At 47.4% G+C, this 22,710-nt stretch overlaps 1 protein-coding gene across 2 annotated transcripts in view; it reads left to right on the top strand.

Moving 5' to 3' along the window:
• LOC119382589 (uncharacterized) overlaps nt 1-21,151 on the top strand; it is a 199,420-nt gene extending 178,269 nt beyond the window's left edge. The window contains exons 3-6 of one of the 2 annotated variants that reach the window (XM_037650350.2): nt 1,032-1,267; nt 4,417-4,670; nt 8,710-8,844; nt 18,924-21,151. In XM_037650350.2, the coding sequence (XP_037506278.1) occupies nt 1,032-1,267; nt 4,417-4,670; nt 8,710-8,844; nt 18,924-19,086 (788 nt within the window). In that variant the 3' untranslated portion in view covers nt 19,087-21,151. Of the gene's footprint in view, nt 1-1,031; nt 1,268-4,416; nt 4,671-6,246; nt 6,479-8,709; nt 8,845-18,923 lie in introns of those variants that run through there. The other variant, XM_049412243.1, reaches the window with a different exon arrangement.
• Nucleotides 21,152-22,710: the final 1,559 nt, after the last annotated feature.

The raw sequence follows: 22,710 nt of genomic DNA, 5'->3' as shown, positions 1-22,710 counted from the left end.
GGTAGAAATCGGTGAAGTCGGTGAAGTCTATATACGTGATCACATAAATAACATGCTGGTAACTGTGTCCGCTTTGCAAAGTGTTCATTCCCGTGTTCGACTTTTACGAACCCTACATTCAGGGATTCTCTCACTCCTCCACAACATGTGTTCCCTATAGGCAGTGTGTGTACGTCATGGTTTACGAGAACTATGTTAAATGGAGATATTTATCGTCATTATTATTTGATATGCGTACACAAATATACAGGGACAGAAAGGAAGTAGGGAGAGAGCATGCCGACGATCGCCATCTGGAGGGGCGCAACGACTGCCTACTCTTTCGTGAGGAATAAAGAGTTAAAGGGGCATTAAAGTGAAACAATAAATTACTTTGGACTGGTAATTTATACTCTGAAAACGCTAGTGTCGTTAATTTCACCACCACAGGTTTGTTAATACATGAGAAAATCAATGTCGAAAGTGTCAGCTTCCAATTTCTCACCGAAATCTCCGATGGTGACGTCACAAATTTCAAAGTACGCGTGTTTTATTTTTTTCGGATTTTGGCCACATCGGCTTAACGAAATTTGGTATGTTAACGCTCTGGCTTTCTCAAAACACAATGGGCTTCTTCTGACTGATTAGGGACTATATAATCCCTATTAGACGCCGTCACAATCTATGATGTCACTGTGACTGGTGTTGCAACTTCAATGTGGCGTCGCCACCAGCATTTTCTTTTCGCGCGTTTTCTCGCTTACCAAGCGTCTTCTCGCGGCTAGCATATTGTTTTTGATATCACGAAAGAGTAATTTACTAATGCGAGAGAAATTTTCTCTTTAGTGTGTCTTTAAACATAGTACAAGCATCCACAACTCCGACAGGTAATATTGTCAATTCCTTGTTTATTCAAAGGGCATTTCACTTCCCGCCTTTGAGCCGAGGTTATTGAATACTTTTTGAGCAAAAAAAGTATCGAGTATTGTTGGTATGAACTAACTGGTGTCTCTTGTATCTCGCCACTGTGACTGTGCGTCGGGTCAACTCAGAACTGGAGGACGTCCGGAGCGCCAACGAGCACTTCCTGCGCATTCGGACGACAGCCCGGTGCCGGGTGCCCCGCACGCGCGTCGTGCACGTCAAGGAGTTCTACTCGGACCCGAGCAAGGAGTACCTGCCTCGGTGCACCATCCTACACCGTTGCGGCGACGACGCCGGATGCTGCGACAGCGAGCAGTACCAGTGCGTGCCCCGGGCGGTGCAGGAGGTCACCCTGCACTTCTACGTGAGTGTGCACCGCCGACGTCGAACGAGTGCAGACACACAATGTCCCCTCCTGCCTCGCGAGTATTCGGCGTCTAGGAAGCGTGAAGAGTGTAAAACGCAATGCAGTTTAATTTCAGACTAGCAAATGCCCAACATTTATACTTGCGGCAGGTTCCCTTTACATTTATTTTACATTATGACAGCTCGAACAACTATGCTGCCCAAGCATAAGAGATTACAGTAAAGACATTTCTAACCCCAGGCTTTCGTAAAACTGATTCGCCATATTTTGCATATTTCGTATAACTGGTTTGCCAAAGCTCGAGAGCGGGGAAGTTCATCATTCGTGATGGTATACTTTCTGCGCGAAAAACGCGTGGTAACAGACATGAACCGTGTGTGTTACCTTGTGCCGCGCGTTTATTGCACAACATGTCTGTAACCATAAACTTTAATTCATCTTACAAAGTACTACACTGGCAAGGAGTTCCACTGCTCATCTATGTCCAAAAATAATGGTATTTGAGAGATCTTCGTGCTAGCAACGTATGGGCGTACAACCACAAGGGAAACAGCTTCTGCCACAAACGGCGATTAACGTGAGCGGTTACGCACATTAAATTTGCTCCTGGTTCTACACGTGCGAATGCGCTCGCGTCATGAGCACGGTGCCCGAACGTTTGAGATTTATTCATGCTTTGAACGGCCTGCCTACATCACCTGTAATGATGAAAGGGGTCCTGCAACACTTTTTCAACATGGTCAGAAAATGCTGCCGATCGGTAGACGAGGCTCCTGAGAACACGCGAGCCAAACGTTATAGCCCAGCACGCGGCCTGGAATTTACAATTAATTCAAAAAGTCAGCTGGAAATCGTTCCCTCTTCTCTCGACAAATGATGTCATATGCCCAAATCATCACGCCATATACTCAATTTCATGGCCATTGGCTGATGTGAGCATCGTGCGCTGCATAGCTACCGCTGCCGCCGCGGAAGGCCGCCACGTGCCCGCGCGCTCGCTGGTGATCACACAGAAAGTAAGCCACGCGGTCGAAGAAAAAAAAATAAGTGCTCAAGGTCATGACGCGCGCGTGACGTAACTTCCTCCCGCCGTGCCACCTCCCCCCCCCCCCCCCCTGTTTAGCTTCCAGCGTGCTCGTCCGGACGAGAGAAGAGAGAAAGCAATTAGAGCGTGCGACAAATCTTTGTAATTCCACTCGTACTGGAGGGATTCTAAAAATTTTTGCGACGGTCGATTCGTAAGGCAAAACATTCGGCAGATCCCACACCTTGTAGGAATCGGTTTCATGCGAAGCAGTCAGCGGATAGTTCTATGCTGCATTTTCTTTTTTTTTTTTTGCTTTGAGTCAAGCGTAACGAGGCGGACCGACGTATTTTTGTAAGTTTAGTAGTTGTGTGCACATCGTGGGTTTACCAGGCACGTCGACAACACTGGTGTTTAAAGGGTAAGTTATAGTCTGACGTAACCTCAGCACTCACGTTAGAGCAAATGCGTGAATATCAGCGAAACGAAGTGCACTTTATGGTGTGATGGTGTGAATATCATACGTATATAACTTTCGCTAGCATATTCATCCGGGGTCGAGCGACGCTTGAATATAGCTTGCTGAATCATAGGGATGCAAATGTAATGTTAGACTGCTATAAAAGCGAAGCCAACACTGGAACCACAGAGGTTAAGCTGACATGACGCCTGCATCGTATGAATGCATATGTAGCGCTTATTTCTTTCTTATAAAATTTGATAGCCAGCACCGCAACCACAAATGATGTTGCACCGACATTACGCTTGCATAAGGTGTTTTTTCAAATCAGATTCCAGACCTGGCGCGGCTCTGTGGTGGAATGTCTGATTGCCACGCAGATTTCTTGGGTTCGATTCCTGCTGGGATCCTGATTTTTATTCATTGCATTTGTCAACGCTGCCGATGTCGGTTTTTACCAATGTCTGTCGTCGCCGTTCTTTGGATATAAACTATCAATCACCTGTAGCGCATACCCGTAAACCACGGGCCGTGGTATACGGGTATATGCCATATCTGTCTGGAAGAAAGGGTTTGACGACGTACGCAACAGGATTTTCATGTTATTCATGTCATGACCAGACAGTCATATTCGTCAAGACCTCTTACCCTCCTATGCTAATTTTGGTCTACTACAAGTTAAAGAGGCGATCACGAGAGCACCCAGACGTAGTCGGCTAGATAGATAGATAGATAGATAGATAGATAGATAGATAGATAGATAGATAGATAGATAGATAGATAGATAGATAGATAGATAGATAGATAGATAGATAGATAGATAGATAGATAGATAGATAGATAGATAGATAGATAGATAGATAGATAGATAGATAGATAGATAGATAGAAACGCTCAAAGTGCCAACGGTTCGCTAAGAAATGATTTAGTAAACTCCTGTGATAAAACCATTACATGGTTATTTAGCAAAGTGATAACATGGTAAAGTGTTATTAGCAAAGTGTTAACATGGTATTTAGCAAAGGCACTCGGATTTTGAGCGCGGAATCTGCTTCAGAGCCTAATGAGCCGCGGGATATTCATTTACTCGGCGTTTCGCGTGTTTGAACTTTTGTTGCGGAAACAACGCACCGGCAGAGTGATTCACCACGAAGAAAGCCGCATGTAACTTCGCGCTGTCGTTGTGCTGTGTCCTGCGCCAAAAGGCTGAAATTATATACCAACGTGCCAGACCTTGCGCCATTTAACGTTTAGCGTATTACGCTAGATAGCCGGCAAAAATCGCGGTGAACCGACGAAGAATGCTTCGTTCTAAAAGTGCCATAGGTACACCAAAACTGACCCTTTTCTTTCTGTTGCTTTCTTGGTTTGTTTGGCTAGACTGAGGATGACTGACCACGCTTGAGCATGACTTTCTTTACATTTAACGTCACAGGCAGAGTGATCACGAGTGACGACAACGTTGGACTTGGTTCTCGGCCAAGGAAAAAAAAAATCTCGGGATATATTTGACCAGAAACTTGCTCAATGGATCGGTTTAATTAATCAATCTAAACCAATCCATTGTTTCACTTTGGTATCCCTTTAAGCGAAGCCATATCACATGGTGCGGATTTCTACGCGGCTTATCCAATCAATGACGTCAGCTCACTCGGCGCGCAGACGATCCACCTGCAGAACCAGAACGGCGGCGAGGTGGGCCTCCGAAATTCGGTGACCAAGCTGCTCTTCCCCAACCACACCGAGTGCGAGTGTCAGCCGGTGAACGACATCCCGCGCACGGCGGCGAGGCCCTCGCGGATCGCTCACCACTCGGGCGAACACAACAAGGTGTCGCTGCATGCGCCTTCGTCCGAAGACCCCGACATGGCCGCCGGATCGGGCATGCACGAGGAGCTGCCCTCGGGACCACTCAAGTGAGTACAGCCGCGCTGGTGCATACACTATAGCTAAGAGTGGTCACTGCAAGAAAAGAAAAAAAAAGTGGCACGACCTTTTGACGCGTATAAGGAAGCGCGGCTCAGTGCTTCCTCAGGGCCCTCTTTGGTTTAGGTTGGTGGAGAGGGTACGAAGCATACACACGCACGCGCTAAGGTGGGCAGTTGCAGCATCGATGAAGACGAAGACCGTTTGTCGAAACGATGGCTCCAGCGACACTACGTGTTCAAAAATTTTCATCTCTTCAACCTTCCATCTTCCTCTGAGCTTCTGCCTATTTGAGTTAGGCTATGTGACATGCGGTAATGACAAAATGATCACAATGACAGTGCAGCTTCTGTAACACTTGACAGAAATCATCGACGTCATAATTAGCCTGACTTCGCCCACTGCAGGGCAAAGGCCTCGCCCACCCCAGAAATCACTACGGTATAAGTAAAGCAAGTTCATAAATTGTGCGGTGTGTTTCCAAAATGCTCGTCGCTTTAGTAAATATATGTAATAGTTTGCTTTGCTTTTGTCGCCACAATGAGCCAGAATGAATAAAAAGGAACAGTCAACTGTATTTAGCCTAACAGCGTTCGCTTAACGTCTTCCGTACGGTTTAGCGAAGGAGGACAGCAGTCACGGTGTTTAATAGTATACCTACTTAGTGTCTGGCGTACCACAACAGTTAATTATAGCCCATTCGTCTCCCACAAGACTCACAGCGAATGCAATTATTCCTGCCTACGCTATGGCAACATTGTAGCAAACCAGCAAAACGGATTGACGCGCGACTTTTTTTTCCTCTCTGCACGTTTCTCCTCGTGAGCGTTGTCTGCCCGTGTCGCGTTGCTTGTTGCTCACGAGAGTAAGCAGGATGGACCACCGTGGCAACGACGAATCCGGGCAGACTTTTCCACTAAAAACGCCCTTAGCCGAACACTAGTCTTTCACTCCGACCAGGTGCGGTTTCCGTAACAAGCCATCCGTTACTCGCACCATGTCTTCTTGTGGCTGGTGTAATCAACTCCTTCGCTTGACCGAAATGAGAAACGGAAACAGGACAGGCCCTTGGCAAATACGATTTCGAAACGACACGTGACAGAGAGGAAGGAAGGAAGGGAGGCATTAGTCTATAGCGCTATACGCCGCATCGACTCATCGCTTTTTGCCTCATGCACTGGGCACGACCCTTACGCTTTCGCGGTCACTTACTCGTCGCCCACCTATGGGTGCTTAATAAATAGGCCTCAATTACACCGGCTAATGCGGTTCCTGGCAAGGACGCCCTCTGCTTCTTTTCGCCCCGCGTACTTCGACCTCCCTCCCCTCCTCATCTTCCTTTGGGCTCCTGTCTCGTTCGCCTACTCGCTTTGGCATCTACACAAGGCGCGTGCTTCCAGGCGCGGTCATGGCTTCGCATTGTCTCGCCGGCCGAAGCACGCGTTCCGCGTATATGCATGCCAACAGTGCGCGTCTTGTGGCGCTCTCGATCAACTCGCGGCGGCGGGTCGTTGCACCGCAGATTGCTCGTGTCCTAACGGTTCCCAACTCTATTTTCCCAAACAGGGGTGGCCCACCGAATTTAGAACGGCCACTTAGGGGGTCTCATGCTCCCTCCCTCCTTCCCCCCGAACTGCTGCTTTTGCTGGGCGCACCACCACTGCCGCCGCCGCCGCACAACAACAGCGACCACAACTCCGGGCAAGCGCAAAAGAGGCATCGCCGATTAGGTATTCTGGGCGAGGCTCGACCGCGAAGGAAAAGCCGAGCAGTGCGGGGGTGAGTTTGAGGCTTGGCTGCTGCGACAAGATAGATGGCGTCAATATGATCGGGACCGTGCATCTTCTCGCGGCTTTTTTCGGAAGGACCGCGGTTCCGGGCGCCTCGCGGGAGGCGTCGGGCCTGTTGTGGTGGTGGCCCGTTCGGAGGCTTGGTTTCCTGGGCAGGCGGCCGACGGATTAGGAGGACAGCGGTAACGGCCATAACGCTTGGGTTGCAGCATAACACATTGTGCTTCTTTCCCGGTGTCGGCGGTCTTGTTGGGCACCCCGCGACTTGTCAAGAAATAAATTGGGTGTCACGAAGTCGCTCCGAACATTTTCGCGCCCAGGAATAGACGTCAGGCAGGAGCTGAGTGGTGGCAGTATGTTCTGAGAGGACAGCGAACGCTTGTGAAGGATTATTTATTTAGCTTTCAGCGACATCGAGATTTGTATCACAACACGGGCAACATTCGCAATGTTCGCACTCAATAAGTATATTGGCCATGCTTAGAGAGCTGCTTTCTCTCTGCCCCAAGAGCCTTCGGGATCGCGCAAATACTGAGCTAGCGGGAAGCTTCGCTTCGCAACTAGAGCCTTTGAATATTGAAGTCTGTATTGTATGTAAGCACCAGTAGTTGCATCTCACATAGCCAGAATCTGCGGCAAAACGGCTTTTTTGAGGATACTGCAACACGTTATACATTTGTAGCCTGCAGCATACTTATTTTCCATGGTTAGGAAATGGAACAGGAGAGCACGTGGCCGATCAAGCGAAACACAACGGGCCGCAACATGGCACAGTGGTGACTAGTGAAGCTGTCGCACGCAGATGCGTCCTCAATTAGCCCTGCAGCCGTCACAAACTGAGTCATCCCGCTAGCGATGCGCGCTTCAAAACTATAACCCGCGAACAGACACAGCTACACACACACAAATGCAGATGCATTGCGCCTGTTCATATGTCTTAAGCAAGAGCGCGGCGCGAAGCCTTAGCCTAATTCCTAACAACGCATTATGCTCAATTCACGTCCTCATGCAATGAACAACCAAAACTACGGCTCACGCGTGTATGCACCAAACGGCGTGTTTCACGTTAATGGCGGTGGTGGTGGTGATGGTGACGGATGTGTGTCATATGTGATTTTCAAAAGTGCCTTATTCAGAAAAGAAACGCTAAGGACACCTAGACTGGTGGAATACAGTCAAGGACTACTGAATATCTCATTCACAGTCTCGAAAATTCTAAAGGATTCTTAAAACTAAAGGTGGGCTACAAGGGCGAAGTCCACGGCAGGAAAGTTCCATCTGACGTGATGGATATTGATACCATCTGCCCAGGACTAATTAATCAATCGCAAGAAACGAACTGGTTACGTTTCTTTAGAGCGCAACGGGAAGAACGTTTCTGCGGCCTTTCCTGTCGTAAAATGACCACAAAGCGCGAAAATATTGCTACAAAAATGGCGAACCACGAAGCAACTCGTCCTCTTCCTCCGCAAAATAAGTGACTCGTAACAATATGCACGAAACAAAGGGAGCTTTTCGTGGGGCTCGTTGCTACATTATACAAAATCAATTGAATCCAACAGACAATTAGTCCAGGAATCCATAGGCGACATTAATTGTTGTTTTTAACTGTATATTGTGATAATGATGACGTAAATTGAAATGAACTGAAGTGGACAAAAAATCGTAATTCTAAGGTTTTGGGTTCGGATCTCACCGACGGAAAGGGTGATTTTTCGTCCACTTCAGTTCAGTTTACATCATAATTAGTATGCACTATAGTTAAAGGCAATAGTTAATGTCCTCCATGCTTTGCTTGGCCTAGTTGTCTGTTCGGTTCATGAATATAATGAAATATATGACAAAATAGACATATAGTCGGTGCTATGGTTCGGAGTCGAAATTGAGGAAGAGAAAGTCTTCCTTCTCACGGGAGAGAAACGCAAGCGAGAGCTTGAACGAAGCACTGTGCGGGTCTAAGGTGGCTTAGCGCTTCTTTGTACTGCCCTTAACAAAATTCGTTGCCAGGCTTGCTAGTTCGGGAAACACATTCGTTGCTAAATTCGTTGTTAGTCGGTTCATAATCTTTAAACGCTGAATGGCGCTTGACCCGTGCATCAGTGCTCTTCCTTTGTTCTGTGCTGCCTCCGCGCTATCCAGTATTTCGAAGACCTTCGAAGACCGAATCAGTGCAACTGCAGATTGCCGTTCGCTTAACGAGAGATGCTTGTAATGAGGAACTCTGTTTCCTTCGGCACAGGTGCCATAACTGTCCGGAGCCGTTCTCCCGACGATTGTACGAAGACGGACGCTGCAGCTGCGACTGTTTCGAGAAGCAAAAACGCTGCCTCAAGATCAAGAGGGGGCGGGAACCGCTCGGAGACCTGGCCCGAAGGCATGTATCACGTTTCTTGGCGTTTTTGTATTATTGATTCCCCGTATAAGGCTGGGCCGCTATCTCAGTTTTTCATTGTAGGAGTCTCAGAGTCCCTGAGAAGCCGGCGTCTACTATCTGCTTCCTCATTATTATGATCGTCACGTTTCATTTTTCACCCAAAAATATACAACAGGGGTCTCAAACACGCGGTCCGCGGCTTCACAAGGAATAAAGTTTTGTGACTTGTGGCTAAATAGTGCTCGCATTATTTTCTCTCTTATTGCAATTACTAACTCTTTGTTCCGGTAAACTACAGAGACGCTACTTACTGGTCTCAAGCATGTTCTTTCGTGAGGCACCCCATGCGGTCGCTACGAATTGAAACATCTCCGTGGAACGAAAACTCTATTTCAGAATCGGCGTTCAGATTTTAGTCGTTGTGGAGACCAGTATCGATATGTTTCCCGAATCCTGACGCCAAATCCCCTTCACAAATTACCCGTGTATGATATGGGAACGGCGTTCTTTAAAATGGAAACGTTAGGTGACATGTTGTTTAGTGATAGGCTTGGTAGGAATATTCCGTCAGCGACACAGATCTGAAATCCAAAGTTTGACGGCAACTCGTCTGGCCGAGGAAGTACATAGTGTAAACGTGAAAAGATACACCGACCAAAAAAGAAACGCAGTTTACTTGACGCTTCGGCCCCCCATACGGGAGCCTTATTCACAATAATCCAATATTCACAATAATCACAATTATTTTTAACAAGGCTCCCATATGGAGGGCCGAAACGTCAAGTAAACTGTGTTCCTTTTTTTGGTCGGTGTATCTTTTCGCGTTTACACTAGACACAGATCATACTGGAAGTTCGGGTTTAGCTCGGTAGCTTTAACTGTAATACGCGGGAACAGAGAAGTCGTTTTTATCGAAGATCGCTGCACCGAATCTGGCGAGGTTTTGTACGTTTAAAAGAAAAAAAAAAGTTAAGATGTACAGTAACTGCACGACGCAGGTCTTCAATTGAGGTCGTCGATTTCTTTACGCATAAAAATTGTTTAGGATTACGAAATTTTATAAAACAAAGAGAGAGAGAGAGAGAGAGAATTTTATTTGAAGGCAGAGAGGTCGGCCTGAGCTAGTGCGCTCTAGCCTGCTACTCTACAAAGGGAAAAGGGAAAGGGGAAAGAGGAGTGACGAGGGGCGATGATGGGGAAAGGAAAGAGATATGCGTATATACAATAATACAATACCCACATGACGTAGTGGTTTCGCTATAGTCTTGTGTCCAGTTCTGTGCTCTTAAGAAAATCTATCACAGCCTTGATAGCAGTTGGTGACTTTGTCTGGTCGCACATAGCTGACAAAATACCCGTCTCCACTTAGTGTTGCCACACCGATTTCCTGCCAACGTTGAAGCAAGTGTATTACGTTGCGACACGTAAAGTGGGCAGTCACAAAATAGATGTGCTGTTGTTTCAAGTACATGGCATCGTTCACAGTTCGGGCTGTCCGCACGGCGGATGAGGTGTACATAGCGGCGAGTGAATGCAACTCCCAGACGAATCCGGTGCAGCAAACTGGCGTTGCCTCGGTTAATTCTAGCCGGTAGGCGAAAAGTCATTTCGGGATCTATTTGCCGCAGACGCCTGTATCGATGGTCTGGCTGAGACCAATAAGTGGTTATGCACTCTCGCATGAGCAATCTCAATAAGGAGTTCACGTCACCTCGCGTGTACGGTACTTTCACGTCGGTGGGGGCGTTAGAGACAGCGGCTCTTGCTTCAGCATCAACAAGCTCGTTGCTTGCCAATCCACAGTGTCCAGGAATCCATTGCAGTGTAACTGAGTGACTAGTCTTCTGCGTAAGGTCGAATGCGTGAATGATTTCTAAAGCTAGTGCATAATATTGTCCCCTTCTTGAGCAAGAGTCAATAGCTTGTAATGCGGATTTTGCGTCTGATAGTATCGTCCATTTACGTGGTGATTGTCCGCACACGAATTGGATAGCTTCCCGTATCGCAACAAGTTCTGCAGCTGTTGAAGACGACCTATGATCTAATTTGTACTTCCGGGAGGTACCCAGATGAGGAATCACAAAGGCCGCAGTCGAAGCGCACGGAGTCACAGATCCATCGGTGTATATGTGCAGAGTGTCGTCGTAACGTGTAGTCAAATATGCCAAGGTGAGTTTTGTGAGCGCAGCACACGGAACACGACGCTTCTTCGTAATCCCGGGTATTTGAAGGGACACCAGTGGCCTGTTCAGCGTCCATGGTGGCACTGTGGGGATGATGACTGGTGTAAAGTCAGAAGGGATGACGTGCCTGTGTGTATCGAGGCATCGTGAGTAGGTGCAGCCTGGTCGATCTCTCTGGAGCGAAGACAAGGGATGGTTTGCATGGCGAGTCAGCAGTCGAAGGTGGACTCGAAGGGGCTCACAAGACAAGTAAACCTCTATAGGGCATGTACGTGATTCCTCTATGGTGCCAGAGGTTGTTGTACACCTTGGTAGCCCTAGGCATGTTCGCAGCTGCTCGCGCTTGAAGGCTATCCAAAGTATGGATGCACGTTGCACGCATACTCGAGAGCACAGGTGCACTGTAGCGTAGATAGCCAATGAACAATGCCTGGTACAACTGCAGGAGACTCTTCTCAGAGGGGCCCCATCTTAGTCCTGCTACAACTCGAAGAACGTCTACAAAACTAACAAGTTTGGTTCGTAGCGTAGCGACATGCTTCGTCCAAGATAGGCTGCGATCCATGACGACACCTAGGTATCGGTAGTGCGTGACAGCAGGAATCGCTGCTCCGTCAGCGAAGGTCGGGTACCGCGTCATTGATTTCTTTGTAAATACCAATGCAGCACACTTCGTTGTTGAGAGTTGCAGGCCTTAACGGCGCAAGTACTTTGACGTTACTGATGTGGCGTGTTGAAGTCTTGCTCGCAGTTGCGGACGCGTTGCTCCAGACGCCCATATGCATATATCGTCAGCGTAGGCGCTGACTTTGACAACGTTAGGGAGCTCAGCTGCATGACCAATGAGGAAGGAAGGAAACAGAAAAAGGAGAAGGCAGGGAGGTTAACCAGAAACACTTCCGGTTGGCTACCCTACACTGGGGGGGTCGGGGAAGGGGAATAGAAAGACGAGAAATAGAGAGGAGGAAAGAGAAAAAAAGAGAGAGAGAAGAGATGCAGTGCATTCACTACAGCGTGGGGGATTGCACCACAAGTCAGAGGCGTTCGCATAAGCCCGTCGTTCTCAAAAAAACACAAGAGTGCTTTCACTGCTTTGTGGGCCGCCGAGAGATGTGGACGGTGCTGTAGTAGCACCTGCACGGAAATTGGCCGATCATCCAGTCGCCGCAGTGCGTTGGACAGTACTTGTCTCTCCGAGGAAAAACGAGGGCAGTGGCACAGCAGGTGTTCGATGTCTTCTTCGGTGCTGCAAACATCACATGCCGCGCTGTCCGTCATACCGATTAACGTTGTATATGCCTTCGTAAAAGCAACTCCCAACCAAAGGCGATAGAGAAGCGAAGCTTCGCGTCGATGAAGGCCGGATGGAGGTTGGAGTTGCAGTGAAGGGTTCAGTTGATGTAGTCTGGTATGTCTGATGCTTGGTGCGTTCCACTCCGTAAGTGTGAGACTGCGGGCCAGTTGTCGAATCTGCCTTGCAGCGACTGTCCTTGAAAGCGGAATTGGGACAATGTTTGCTTCCTGATGGGATGCGCGAGCAGCGTGACCGGCGGAATCATTTCCACTGATTCCACAGTGGCCAGGTAACCACTGGAAGTCAATATCGTGGCCTTTTTGAATTACGTGTTGGTGAAGTTTCACGGCTTCATACGTCAACTGTTCGTGGCATCCTCGTCGGAGAACTGACCGCAGGCACTGTAACGCCGGTTTTGAATAAGAAAACACAGCCCATTTACTTGGTCTTTCAGTATCAATAAATTCTAGTGCGCTGCGCAGAGCTGCGAGTTCTGCCGCCGTAGACGTCGTCGCATGTGAAGTTTTAAGACGCAGAGTTATCCCTTGTGATGGTATAACCACCGCACCACCAGAACTGGACGACGTAGTCGAGCCATCCGTATAGATGTGGACGTGGTTACCGTAGTTTTCGTAGAGTAGGAGTAGGCTCAATTGTTTCAGTGCATGTGTCGGTAGGTCTGACTTCTTCCGCACTCCCGGAACCGTTAGGTGAACTCGTGGGCGGCTCAAGCACCACGGAGGGAACACTGGCTTTGACGCAGGTGCGTACCCCGCAGTAAATGACGAGCGATGTTTGCCGACAGTGGCACTATATGTCGTGCGGGGCCTTTCAGCAGTGAGGCTCGCCAGATGGTGGGAAGGGGCCCTGGCATGCCTGAGGTACGTACGCATTGTCTCGGTGATAATGTGTGTCGTGATTGAGTAGTCTTGCGCGATGGCAATGGTTTCAGCCGTTGACGCGCTGCGGGGTAACCCAAGGCATATCTTAAGAGCTTGGGCATGACCATATTTCAACACCACCCTCATGACCAATGAGGGTGATGTTGAAAAGTATGGGGCTGAGGACCGCGCCTTGTGGAACTCCACGGCTGACGTGGTGCCGGCCCGTGTCACCATCAGGCGTCGACATGAAAATGGTACGTTCCTTAAGATAGCTGACTATCCACGCGTGAAGGCGGCCTCCTACGTCGATGTCTTCAAGCGCATCAAGAATGGCCTCATGAAGGACATTATCGTAGGCGCATTTAATATCCAAAATCTCTTGAGGTTGAGACTCTGCAACTCCGCAATAAAAAACGTCATCACGATTTTGTAACCTACGCCCAATAATATATATAACTAGGATAGAATTAATACAATACACAGTACCATGAACCATAACACTAATATGCGAGTACGATAGATACAAAACTCTCGAGTTTTCTTTCAAACTTACGCAAACCTTAAGTTTGTTCGTTTCAGACTCCCGAATGGGGGCAAGTTATAGAATTACGATAACTATCCTTGATTTTTGTTACGAATATTTTGCAAATATTGCACGAAATTAACGCAAAATGCTAAATCTGGCGGCCTACAGTCACTACAGTTTAACTTCTACTCTGAAATTCAGCAAATTTAACTGAAACAGGTCCTTTTCTTTTTTCATCATCCCATTTCTGCGTTTTGAATTTGTACGAATAAGCAGCACAGAAGCTTACCTTGAGCTTTTTGAACAATGCACTTGTCTCAAATTCCATTGCACGATGCCAGAATCTTCAGGCAGTTTTTCAGGAATGAGGTATACCTCATAATGGAAGTATTTCCTGATCGTGTAACGCCCACTTTCGTTTAAAGGGACATTAAAGGGGTATTCACACGAGGGAGAAATCGGCGTGGGACACGGGAGGATTGCGGATCACGTGACCGCGACGTCACGGATTAGTGAGTCGGCGCGACAACCCCGTGACTCCTCGGAGGATATGGGGACCTTTTCCCCGACAGGACAAGCGATCCCCAGGCGGTGGGGATATGGCGGAATTTCGGGCTCTTGTTTGGCCACATTGTTGCACTTGTTCCTGCAGAGAGCGGCAGCTGGGGTTATTTGCACTCGTCGTCAGCAGCTGGTGAAACGGGCGGTACAAGCCACAAGAGTAGTCTGGTAACACTGGTCTCCCCCTCCGTTCGCCCCGTCCGTGTGAGTTGGGGACATTTGTGAGGGATTCTCCTCGCGAGGCTCCGCCTTTACCCCCCGAGGATTTGTCTCCCGTCTAAATACCCCCTTAAGAGCAAAACGATTTGGCTTATATTAGTAAAGCACTCTTTTACGATGCTAAAAACACCACGCTTGCTGCGAGAAGACGCTTAGTAAGTGAGAAAATGCGCAAAAACAAAATATGGGTGGCGACGCCACCTAAAAGCTTCCGCATCATTCGCCGTGACGTCACATGTTTTGACGGCGCTATACTATAGGGACTACTTAATCCCTAATCGGTAAAAAAAGAAGTACATTGTCCTCTGAGGGGGCCATAGACTTAACATACCAAGTTTGGGGTAATTTCGTTGAGCCAATGGCGCCAAAATACGATAAGTACACTTTTCTATTTCTACTCTGTAACGTTTCTAGCCTGTAACTAGAAGAATAAAAAAAAGTTGAAGAGTTAGAAATCCGTGACGTCACGCGGGGAGATTTCGGCGCGAAATTTAAAAATGAAACCTTGAACTTGGATTTCCTCCTCTATTTCTAAACTTATGATGGCGAAATTAACGACATTAGAGTTCTCAGAGCCCAATTTATCGATCTAAACCGATTTATTGTTACTCTTTAGTGTCCCTTTAAGGCTATTCACACTTGTCGCTGTTGTTATATATACTGCCACTATTTGACGTCACTTTATCAGCATCGCTCGTTACGAGAAAACTCATTGGTGTAACATTGGCCCGACGGTAGTAAAATGGGCACGGAGGTCATGCGCTGGGTTGACATTGAACTGCTGTGCCGTTTGACGTAATAAAAAGAAACGTTGCAGCAACGACGTCAGCCGCGACAGCTCTCTCCGTGGCGGTCCCCTGTGAACGGATTCGGAGGCCCGCTTGCAATCATCGCGCACGCCCTCTGTTTGTGTGCTTTAGCATGATTGAAGACGAAGATCCTTATCTCAGCTAGCGGCGACAGGCAGTTGTATATTTGTGATGCGGTTGGGGAGCAACGGGCTCAGGAGGCCTAACCGCCGCGGCCCTCCTGAAAGGCGTCCAGTGTCGTTGGGTTTGAACAGTGCAGCTGTTTAGGCGCTGCACGCGGCTAGCCCGCGGGTGCAAGGAACTCTTCTACATTACTAACGAGTTCGGTGTCGTTGACACGAGTAGCGTATACAGCTGTTATAAGAGTCGACAAACTTTACGTTAAGCCTACGCACGGCGCTTTCTTTCCGGTTTGGGGTATCCGGTGCATCGTTCCTGTTGGCGTGAAGGTGCTTGCTTTGACTGAATCGACAGCTGCGAATACTCCGAGTCACGCGGCGTAACATTTGAACACTCTGACATTGCTCGGTACGGTTTGAAAGGATCGAGGCGAAACGTATTTGCTGACAATTTCTTCTTGCTATAATAAGTCGAGCAGCGAATCGGAACATTTTTATGCGAATAACACATCTGGCGCTACACATCCCGGATGAACGGCCTTGCGGTGTTACGTCAATCACGCGTGAGTGACGCCATCGCAGGGAATATGTACACCCTTGCATTCTTTAAAATAATATCGCGTGAGAGGTGAACCCAGGATATGATGTATAATATCGGCGAGAAGCAACTAGACCAACGGAATGACGATCAGCTTCACGCCTGTTTTCACACCACGGTGCGTCTAACCAGCGCCTCTTCTATGAAGGAGGTCTAACTCCCGACGCTGGCGTTCACGGGCAAGCGCGCTCTGGCGCCCCAAGCGTGCAGCCTGCTCGATTTATGTGCATGGGACCTACGTGACACAAACGCGAGACATGGGACGATGACAGGGCGGTCCCTTAAACTGCTCCGAAGTTAGAATTGCAAGGACGTGCATCGAATAAACATTTAACGATTTCGGAGGCCGGATTTGAACCCTGGGCCTTTAGCACCAAAAGCCCGATGCCTTAACCGCTGCGCCCACAGGCCCATGACTCATCGAGCGCGCTAGAACGCCTATAAGAACGACCCGCGTGCAAGCAAGTGTGTTCGGGGGCTTGGCAAAGTTTTACACAACACCGATGATTTCCTCAAATATTTCATTCGTGCAAGCCAGAGCGTAGAGACAGCTGACGCGTTTTCACAACGTTGACGGAGTGTCGCCGAGTCGTCTTTGTGCCATTTAACTCGACAATGGTAATTTACGCCAGTCAATTTCTGCAGTAATTTTGTTTTGGCGTTGACAATGGACTGCTTTATAGTAGAGGTGTGCGAATATTCGAGTTTCGAATTCCAATCGAATAATACCTGAACGAATAATTCGATTCGACTTTCGAATAGATATAGTATGCGAAGTTTCGAATAATTCGAGAGGACGAATATCTAAAACGCGACAAAGGCCAAAGGTGCAACTTGGTTAGGGTGGGCTGGCTAAAACACGCTAACGTCGTTAGTAGGCCTTTCGCTAAAACTTTCACCGATATCCTGGTTCAAAAGCGAGCTCTTGTTTATTTTAAAGGATATTATGTCATTTCCACACGTAAAAAAAAACAACATGAGAGAACTGTTAAGCCCTTCACAACTTCGCTTCCGAAACGAAGGCACGGACTTCTTGCATCCCGAGTTTGGCCCTCGAGACCCTGGCTGGTTGGCTTCACATGCTAAAATTTGTTCACGCTGTGCTGTCGCCACTGTCGCACCACACCACTCGTTCAGAAACTCCCATCGTTCCGGCGCGCTATTGAAACGCTGCTGTGAACGGGCGCCCGAAGATTTTTGCGCCCGGAGCACTCATGACGATGAAGCACAACATCACCGTTGTAGTGTTACCTTTGTAGTACAATTTGTAGTCTTTCGGTAGCGGTCAATCCCCGCGTTATGCGCTCGAGGGCATGAGCAGATTTCATTTCTTTGTTCTTTCTTTCCATATTCGACAAAATCTTTTGTATTCAATATTCGATTCGATATTTTTGACCACTATTCGGCACTATTCGATTCGAGATGAAACTTAACTGTTCGCACGCCCCTACTTTACATCGTCGTAGGTTAAATCGCATGTGTTAGTTACAGAATTTATGTTGAATGGTACAACATGTCCACCTAATTCACTTCGTGTAACATTGTGTTGTCCGGCTATGAGACAAGACGTAAGACGAAGTTCATGAACGTTCTGGAAAACATTGCGTCAGTTGTCTCAGTCGAAAGCGAAACATGAAAAAAAAGGGAAGCAAATTTCCAGACATCCATTTCTAATGTCTGACAACCACACTATTGGGAATTGTATATGCCTATGTTTAACTTTCTTTTTTGGACATTTGCTTCCGCTTTTCCACCAGAATCTGCATACTGAGCAGCACTGAATGCGGACTGAAAACTGGAATCGTACAAGCGCATTCACACTCTCTACACATTTTCTAGGTTCGATGCTTCGCACATGTGGTACACTGCGTCTATGCTATGCTTCGGGAGGGCTTCCGGGGAATGCTGTGAAACAAACATGTTTACCACAACGGAAGTAAGCGCCCATGCGACGCTCGGGTAACGACGCGAAGCGGTATGCGTAGCACCGTGTGGAACACGGTGGCTCTTCACGTGCTCACGGAAAAACGGCGGAAAATGCATGCAAATGCAGTAGTAAATATTATAAAAATCATTTCTGAAAGAAGGCATGATGCATCGCGATGCTGGTTTTGGTCACATGCACCATGCGCACGCATGTGTGCTCTGTGCTAGACAAAATGCGCAGTGGTGTAAAAGATATAATACAGATGCCGCGAGGCAATCCGGTCGGTTGGATTAGCAAACCTGTTTCACGTAAATTACGCTGGTTCATTAACAATCAGTATTATAGCTAACCACATCGTAATAGTTGACTGCAGGCAACGGCACGAGACCATCGCGCATGGGCCTTGTGCAGCAATATACGTAAATGAGATAGAAATCAATAGCGTTGTGTGTGTGTGTGTGTGTGTGTGTGTGTGTGTGTGTGTGTGTGTGTGTGTGTGTGTGTGTGTGTGTGTGTGTGTGTGTGTGTGTGTGTGTGTGTGTGTGTGTGTGTGTGTGTGTGTGTGTGTGTGTTTCTTTCTGTCTCTGCGGCCTTGGATGCCTCGACGTCATCACGTGCTATCGAGGCTTCTTGCGCCTGCCATGAACGTACTCGAGTCAGCGACTAACTAACACTCCCAGGTTTAAATACACAGATATTCCCCATAAGGACGACAGCCGCCGTAGGTCAGTCGGTAGAGCATCAGACGCGTTATTCGAAGGTTGCATGTTCGGTCCCGGCCGGCGGCAAGTTGTCTTTTCGTCCACTTTAAGTTATTCACATTTATATCAAAATTACTACAAATAACGTCCCTTATACTTTCCTTGGCTTGATGGTCTGTTGCTTCTCATTATGGTTGCGTCTAACAATGCTACACCAGCCTGTATTCATTCAGCGAACTTTGACCATTACCTGTGCAGGTGCGTCGAGACGCAAGACTGTCACGTGCCCGAGTGCGAGTACGGATTGTACGACGTGGACTCGGGCCGCTGCCCCAAGCGACCGGACTACTGGCCCAAGCACGTCGCCGACCGTAAAGTTCACCCGCATTCCCACAGATGGCAGTTCTTCGAGCGCGACTGAGCACATCACGACCACGTCTCCGCCGCTGCTGCCGCCGCCGTTATTACTTGTTTCGTTGTTTCATTTCGCTCGCTGCGTATCGCCCACGTCTGCTGGCAACAACAGTGCAAGCGCTTGCGGCAGCCCCGCGACCACCGGGCATTCCAGTCTCGACCAAAACCGACGCCCCGTGTCGCCTTCGTCGCAGCTCTCGCCTGCCCAGCAGAGCTCCTTCGCTTTGAACTTTGAACTCTGGATAGACGAAGGAAGCGAACGAACGGCGCAGTAAGGGCAGACGGAGAAGAATGTGCTGGGCGAATACCGAGATAGTTTGGACCTTATTTGTATCTGTGCGTGTGTGAGCGTGTAAGTTTCTTTTTTTTTTTTTTTGCCTGCACCATGCCGTTGACCGTTACTGCGCCTGTTTTTTGTATGTATGTTTCGCGTCTCCTTTCTTTCGTTATTTAAGGTTTCCGCTCAAGGTCGAGCGTACTCGCGTAGCTCCCATGTACAGCGCCCACGCGCTCGTGTATTCGTGTACAGGAACCTGCACACATTGACACCACATACAAAATGACAGAAGCTTTTGGTGTGCGTAAATGAAGGTCTTTTTTTCTTTTTTTTTTACGTATGCATGCGTCGCAGTTGTGGTTCGCAACACCTGACAATGCAGTGAATCACGGCGCTAGCTAGACCGTTTATTGCTGCTTATTTTGATGTCATAGCAGGTGGTGCACTCGTTGAAAACAGAAAAAGAAAGAACTGCAAGCCGGCATTGCTGGCGCCTGAAAGCTACAGCTTGTTTCCGTTTTCCAGTGCGCGTGAATGTCCCAATATCTTCCGGTGTTCCACATGAGCTTTGCTCGCTTAGGATATAAACTGTCGGTAAGTTGGAGCTATATACAACTTTCCGCTTCGTACAGCAGATGAATAAGCCGTGTGTTCTAACTATCACTTTGTCACTGATATTTAACACTTACACTTTAGTTTGCTGTTAGAACGCAATGACATGTTGCAAAGGCGACGCAGTCTTGTTAACGTTTGCTTCCAAGCTCTCTTGAACGCTGTTATATTTGTCCTTGCTGCAACTGTTACGCAGTTAAACTTGTTACAAATTAATCCCATCTTGAGTGCGTTGCCGTTTAAGCGCCATGTTTGGAGTTCTACAATGTTTTCGTGCAAACTGTAGTCGTACACTTTTACCGTGCATATCGCTGTTGTTGCCTTGTTCGCCCGCATGATAAACATATTACAATCCACACTCCACAGACCAAGTGTGTGTGTTTGCCTAATAACTTAAGCTAACTCACTGCCTCCTTTTTGTACTTTTCATACCCATTGATACAAACGAATGGAAAAAGCCATCTTTCGTCTCAATGCTTCAACGTAGCTGAATACAACTCGACACGAGATGCTCCAATTTCCTTCTAGCTGAAAACAGTTTAGTCACCCTGTGCAGCAAAGTGTTAGTAATAAATATCTTAGGTCAAACGTGTTATGCTTAACCAGTCGTGATTGCTTAGAAGTTAATGTTTCTATATAGTAGCCTATTGCAATGGTGTTGCCTGACATCCTTTTCTAGCTGTACTGTGATGCTGGTCAACCAATAGCTCCATATAGTGTATAGGTCCATTAGTGGACTACTTATCCACAACACGTTAGGATTGAAATATTGGAGCATTGCTGTTTAAACTTTAGCTAGTTCGCAAGAAGTTTGCAGTTGCATGTAGAATTCGTGCGACGACATCGTACGATGAAAAATGCCCCCGCTGTTATAGCTGATAGTATCTTGTCATATATCTAGACACGACGCCTGTCTTTGTGAGCAAGAACACAAACTATATTACGCAATATGCTAGGCAGTTTTTTTATCTATTGTTATCTTTGTGTTCCAGTCGGAAGACAAACTGCGCCGTTTATTCTTTAGCTCAGGAGACAGGGTCTCCATAAAAGTGTTCCATTTCTCAAACCTCCCTTTTCAAGAGATGCAATGGCGCCAACTTCACCATCGGTCATGCCGATGTTTTCACGTGCGAGATGTAATGTGCACATTTAATGTTTGAAATAAACACGTTGTGCCTGCGTTTACCAGGGGGTTGAGTCATCTTCGTGATGTCTTGCATTTCTGCCGCGCATTGCTTAGATGTTACACTTGTGTGCTCTATTTGTATTTTTGGATCTCCATGCCCAATTGTTTGACAGCCTCGTTTCATATGGCCGCCCTGATCGCATGTAAGCTTATATACTGGCATCAGTGTTTCAAAGGGCTTTATTATAACAAGACGGCGAGATGGGCTAGTTGGTGAACATCCATGTTTAAAGCAAAAGCTTTTTAAGCGCACGAAAAACGAGAACAGAGGAACTAGGAATTTGACAGGACAGCGCTTAACTCACAACTGAATTTTTATTGAACAGATTGACGTTTAAAATCACTACAGAAGCAAGTGCACATGCGTAGTCGAACAAGAGGCCGACTGCCCTCAGAACCAGGACAATTAAAGATAACAGCACAGTGAAACTAACAATCTTCACTTATCAAGAAAGTCATACTCCTTATCTTTTAACGCGATGGATGGTTGACTGACACAGTCTGGTTGACTGACACAGTCAACACACGTGCTGACTGATCTTTACGCTTAAACAACATCTCAGTTTCATGCAACATAGGATAATAACCACATTAAGGCAATGCATTGCGAGCTTCAGCCCATTTGCAGTTAAAAAAGAGTATTCGACATGTTTCTCGTTAACTCAAATGGTAGGGCAGTCCTGCTTTCGATCTCTGGATCATGACAAATTTTTCTGAATGCTGGATTTCTAAAAAACTTTGCGTGCTTTTTTTTTTAGGGGTGAAGCTCCTTAAAGCGGCACCCGTTCGTCCCTCGTAGTTGTCGTAGTCGTAGTGCGTAACCAGTCGTAACGCTAGTACCAGATCTTGACCTCCAAGGTGGTGCCGGTGGGAGATTTTTCCTGTGCGCTGTTGAACAATAAAAAATTCGCAGCGTGCGCGTTAACTAAAAGCCGAATTCTTCTGTCTCTCATTCCCCATTAGCAGCCATTGGCATGTTCCAGTAGGAAACGTTAGTAGAAGTGTAAGTGTTAGCTAAAAGCCGACGTCTTCTGTCTCTCATTCCCATTAGCAGCCATTGTTTACCTCCAAGGTAGTGCCTGGTAAGATTTCTCCTGTGCGTGATTAAACAATAATAATTTTGTTCAAAACGCCGTTGATTGATGAAATAAACCAACGAAAGACGCCAGATGTTTTCTAAAAGCAAAACGAAAGAACGCCAGATGTTTCTAAAGCAAAACGAAAAGACGCCAGCTGCTTAACGAAAGACGCCAGATTTTTAGGGGCGAAGCTCCTTAAGGCGGCACCCGTTCGTCCCTCGTAGTCGTAGTCGTAGTCCGTAACCAGTCTTACGCTTTGACCTCCAAGGTGGTGCCGGTGGGAGATTTTTCCTGTGCGTTGTTGAACAATAAAAAATTCGCAGCGGTAGCTAAATGCCGACTTCTTCTGTCTCTCATTCCCATTAGCAGCCATTCTTTACCTCCAAGGTAGTGCCTGGTGAGATTTCTCCTGTGCGTGATTAAACAATAAAAATTTTGTTCAAAACGCCGTTGATTGATCAAATAAACCAACGAAAG

This window comes from Rhipicephalus sanguineus, chromosome 2 (genome assembly GCF_013339695.2).
Source record: "Rhipicephalus sanguineus isolate Rsan-2018 chromosome 2, BIME_Rsan_1.4, whole genome shotgun sequence".
Classification (NCBI taxonomy): domain Eukaryota; kingdom Metazoa; phylum Arthropoda; class Arachnida; order Ixodida; family Ixodidae; genus Rhipicephalus; species Rhipicephalus sanguineus.
Note: the sequence above shows the minus strand (reverse complement) of the source record. Positions and strands in the feature narration are given on the sequence as shown.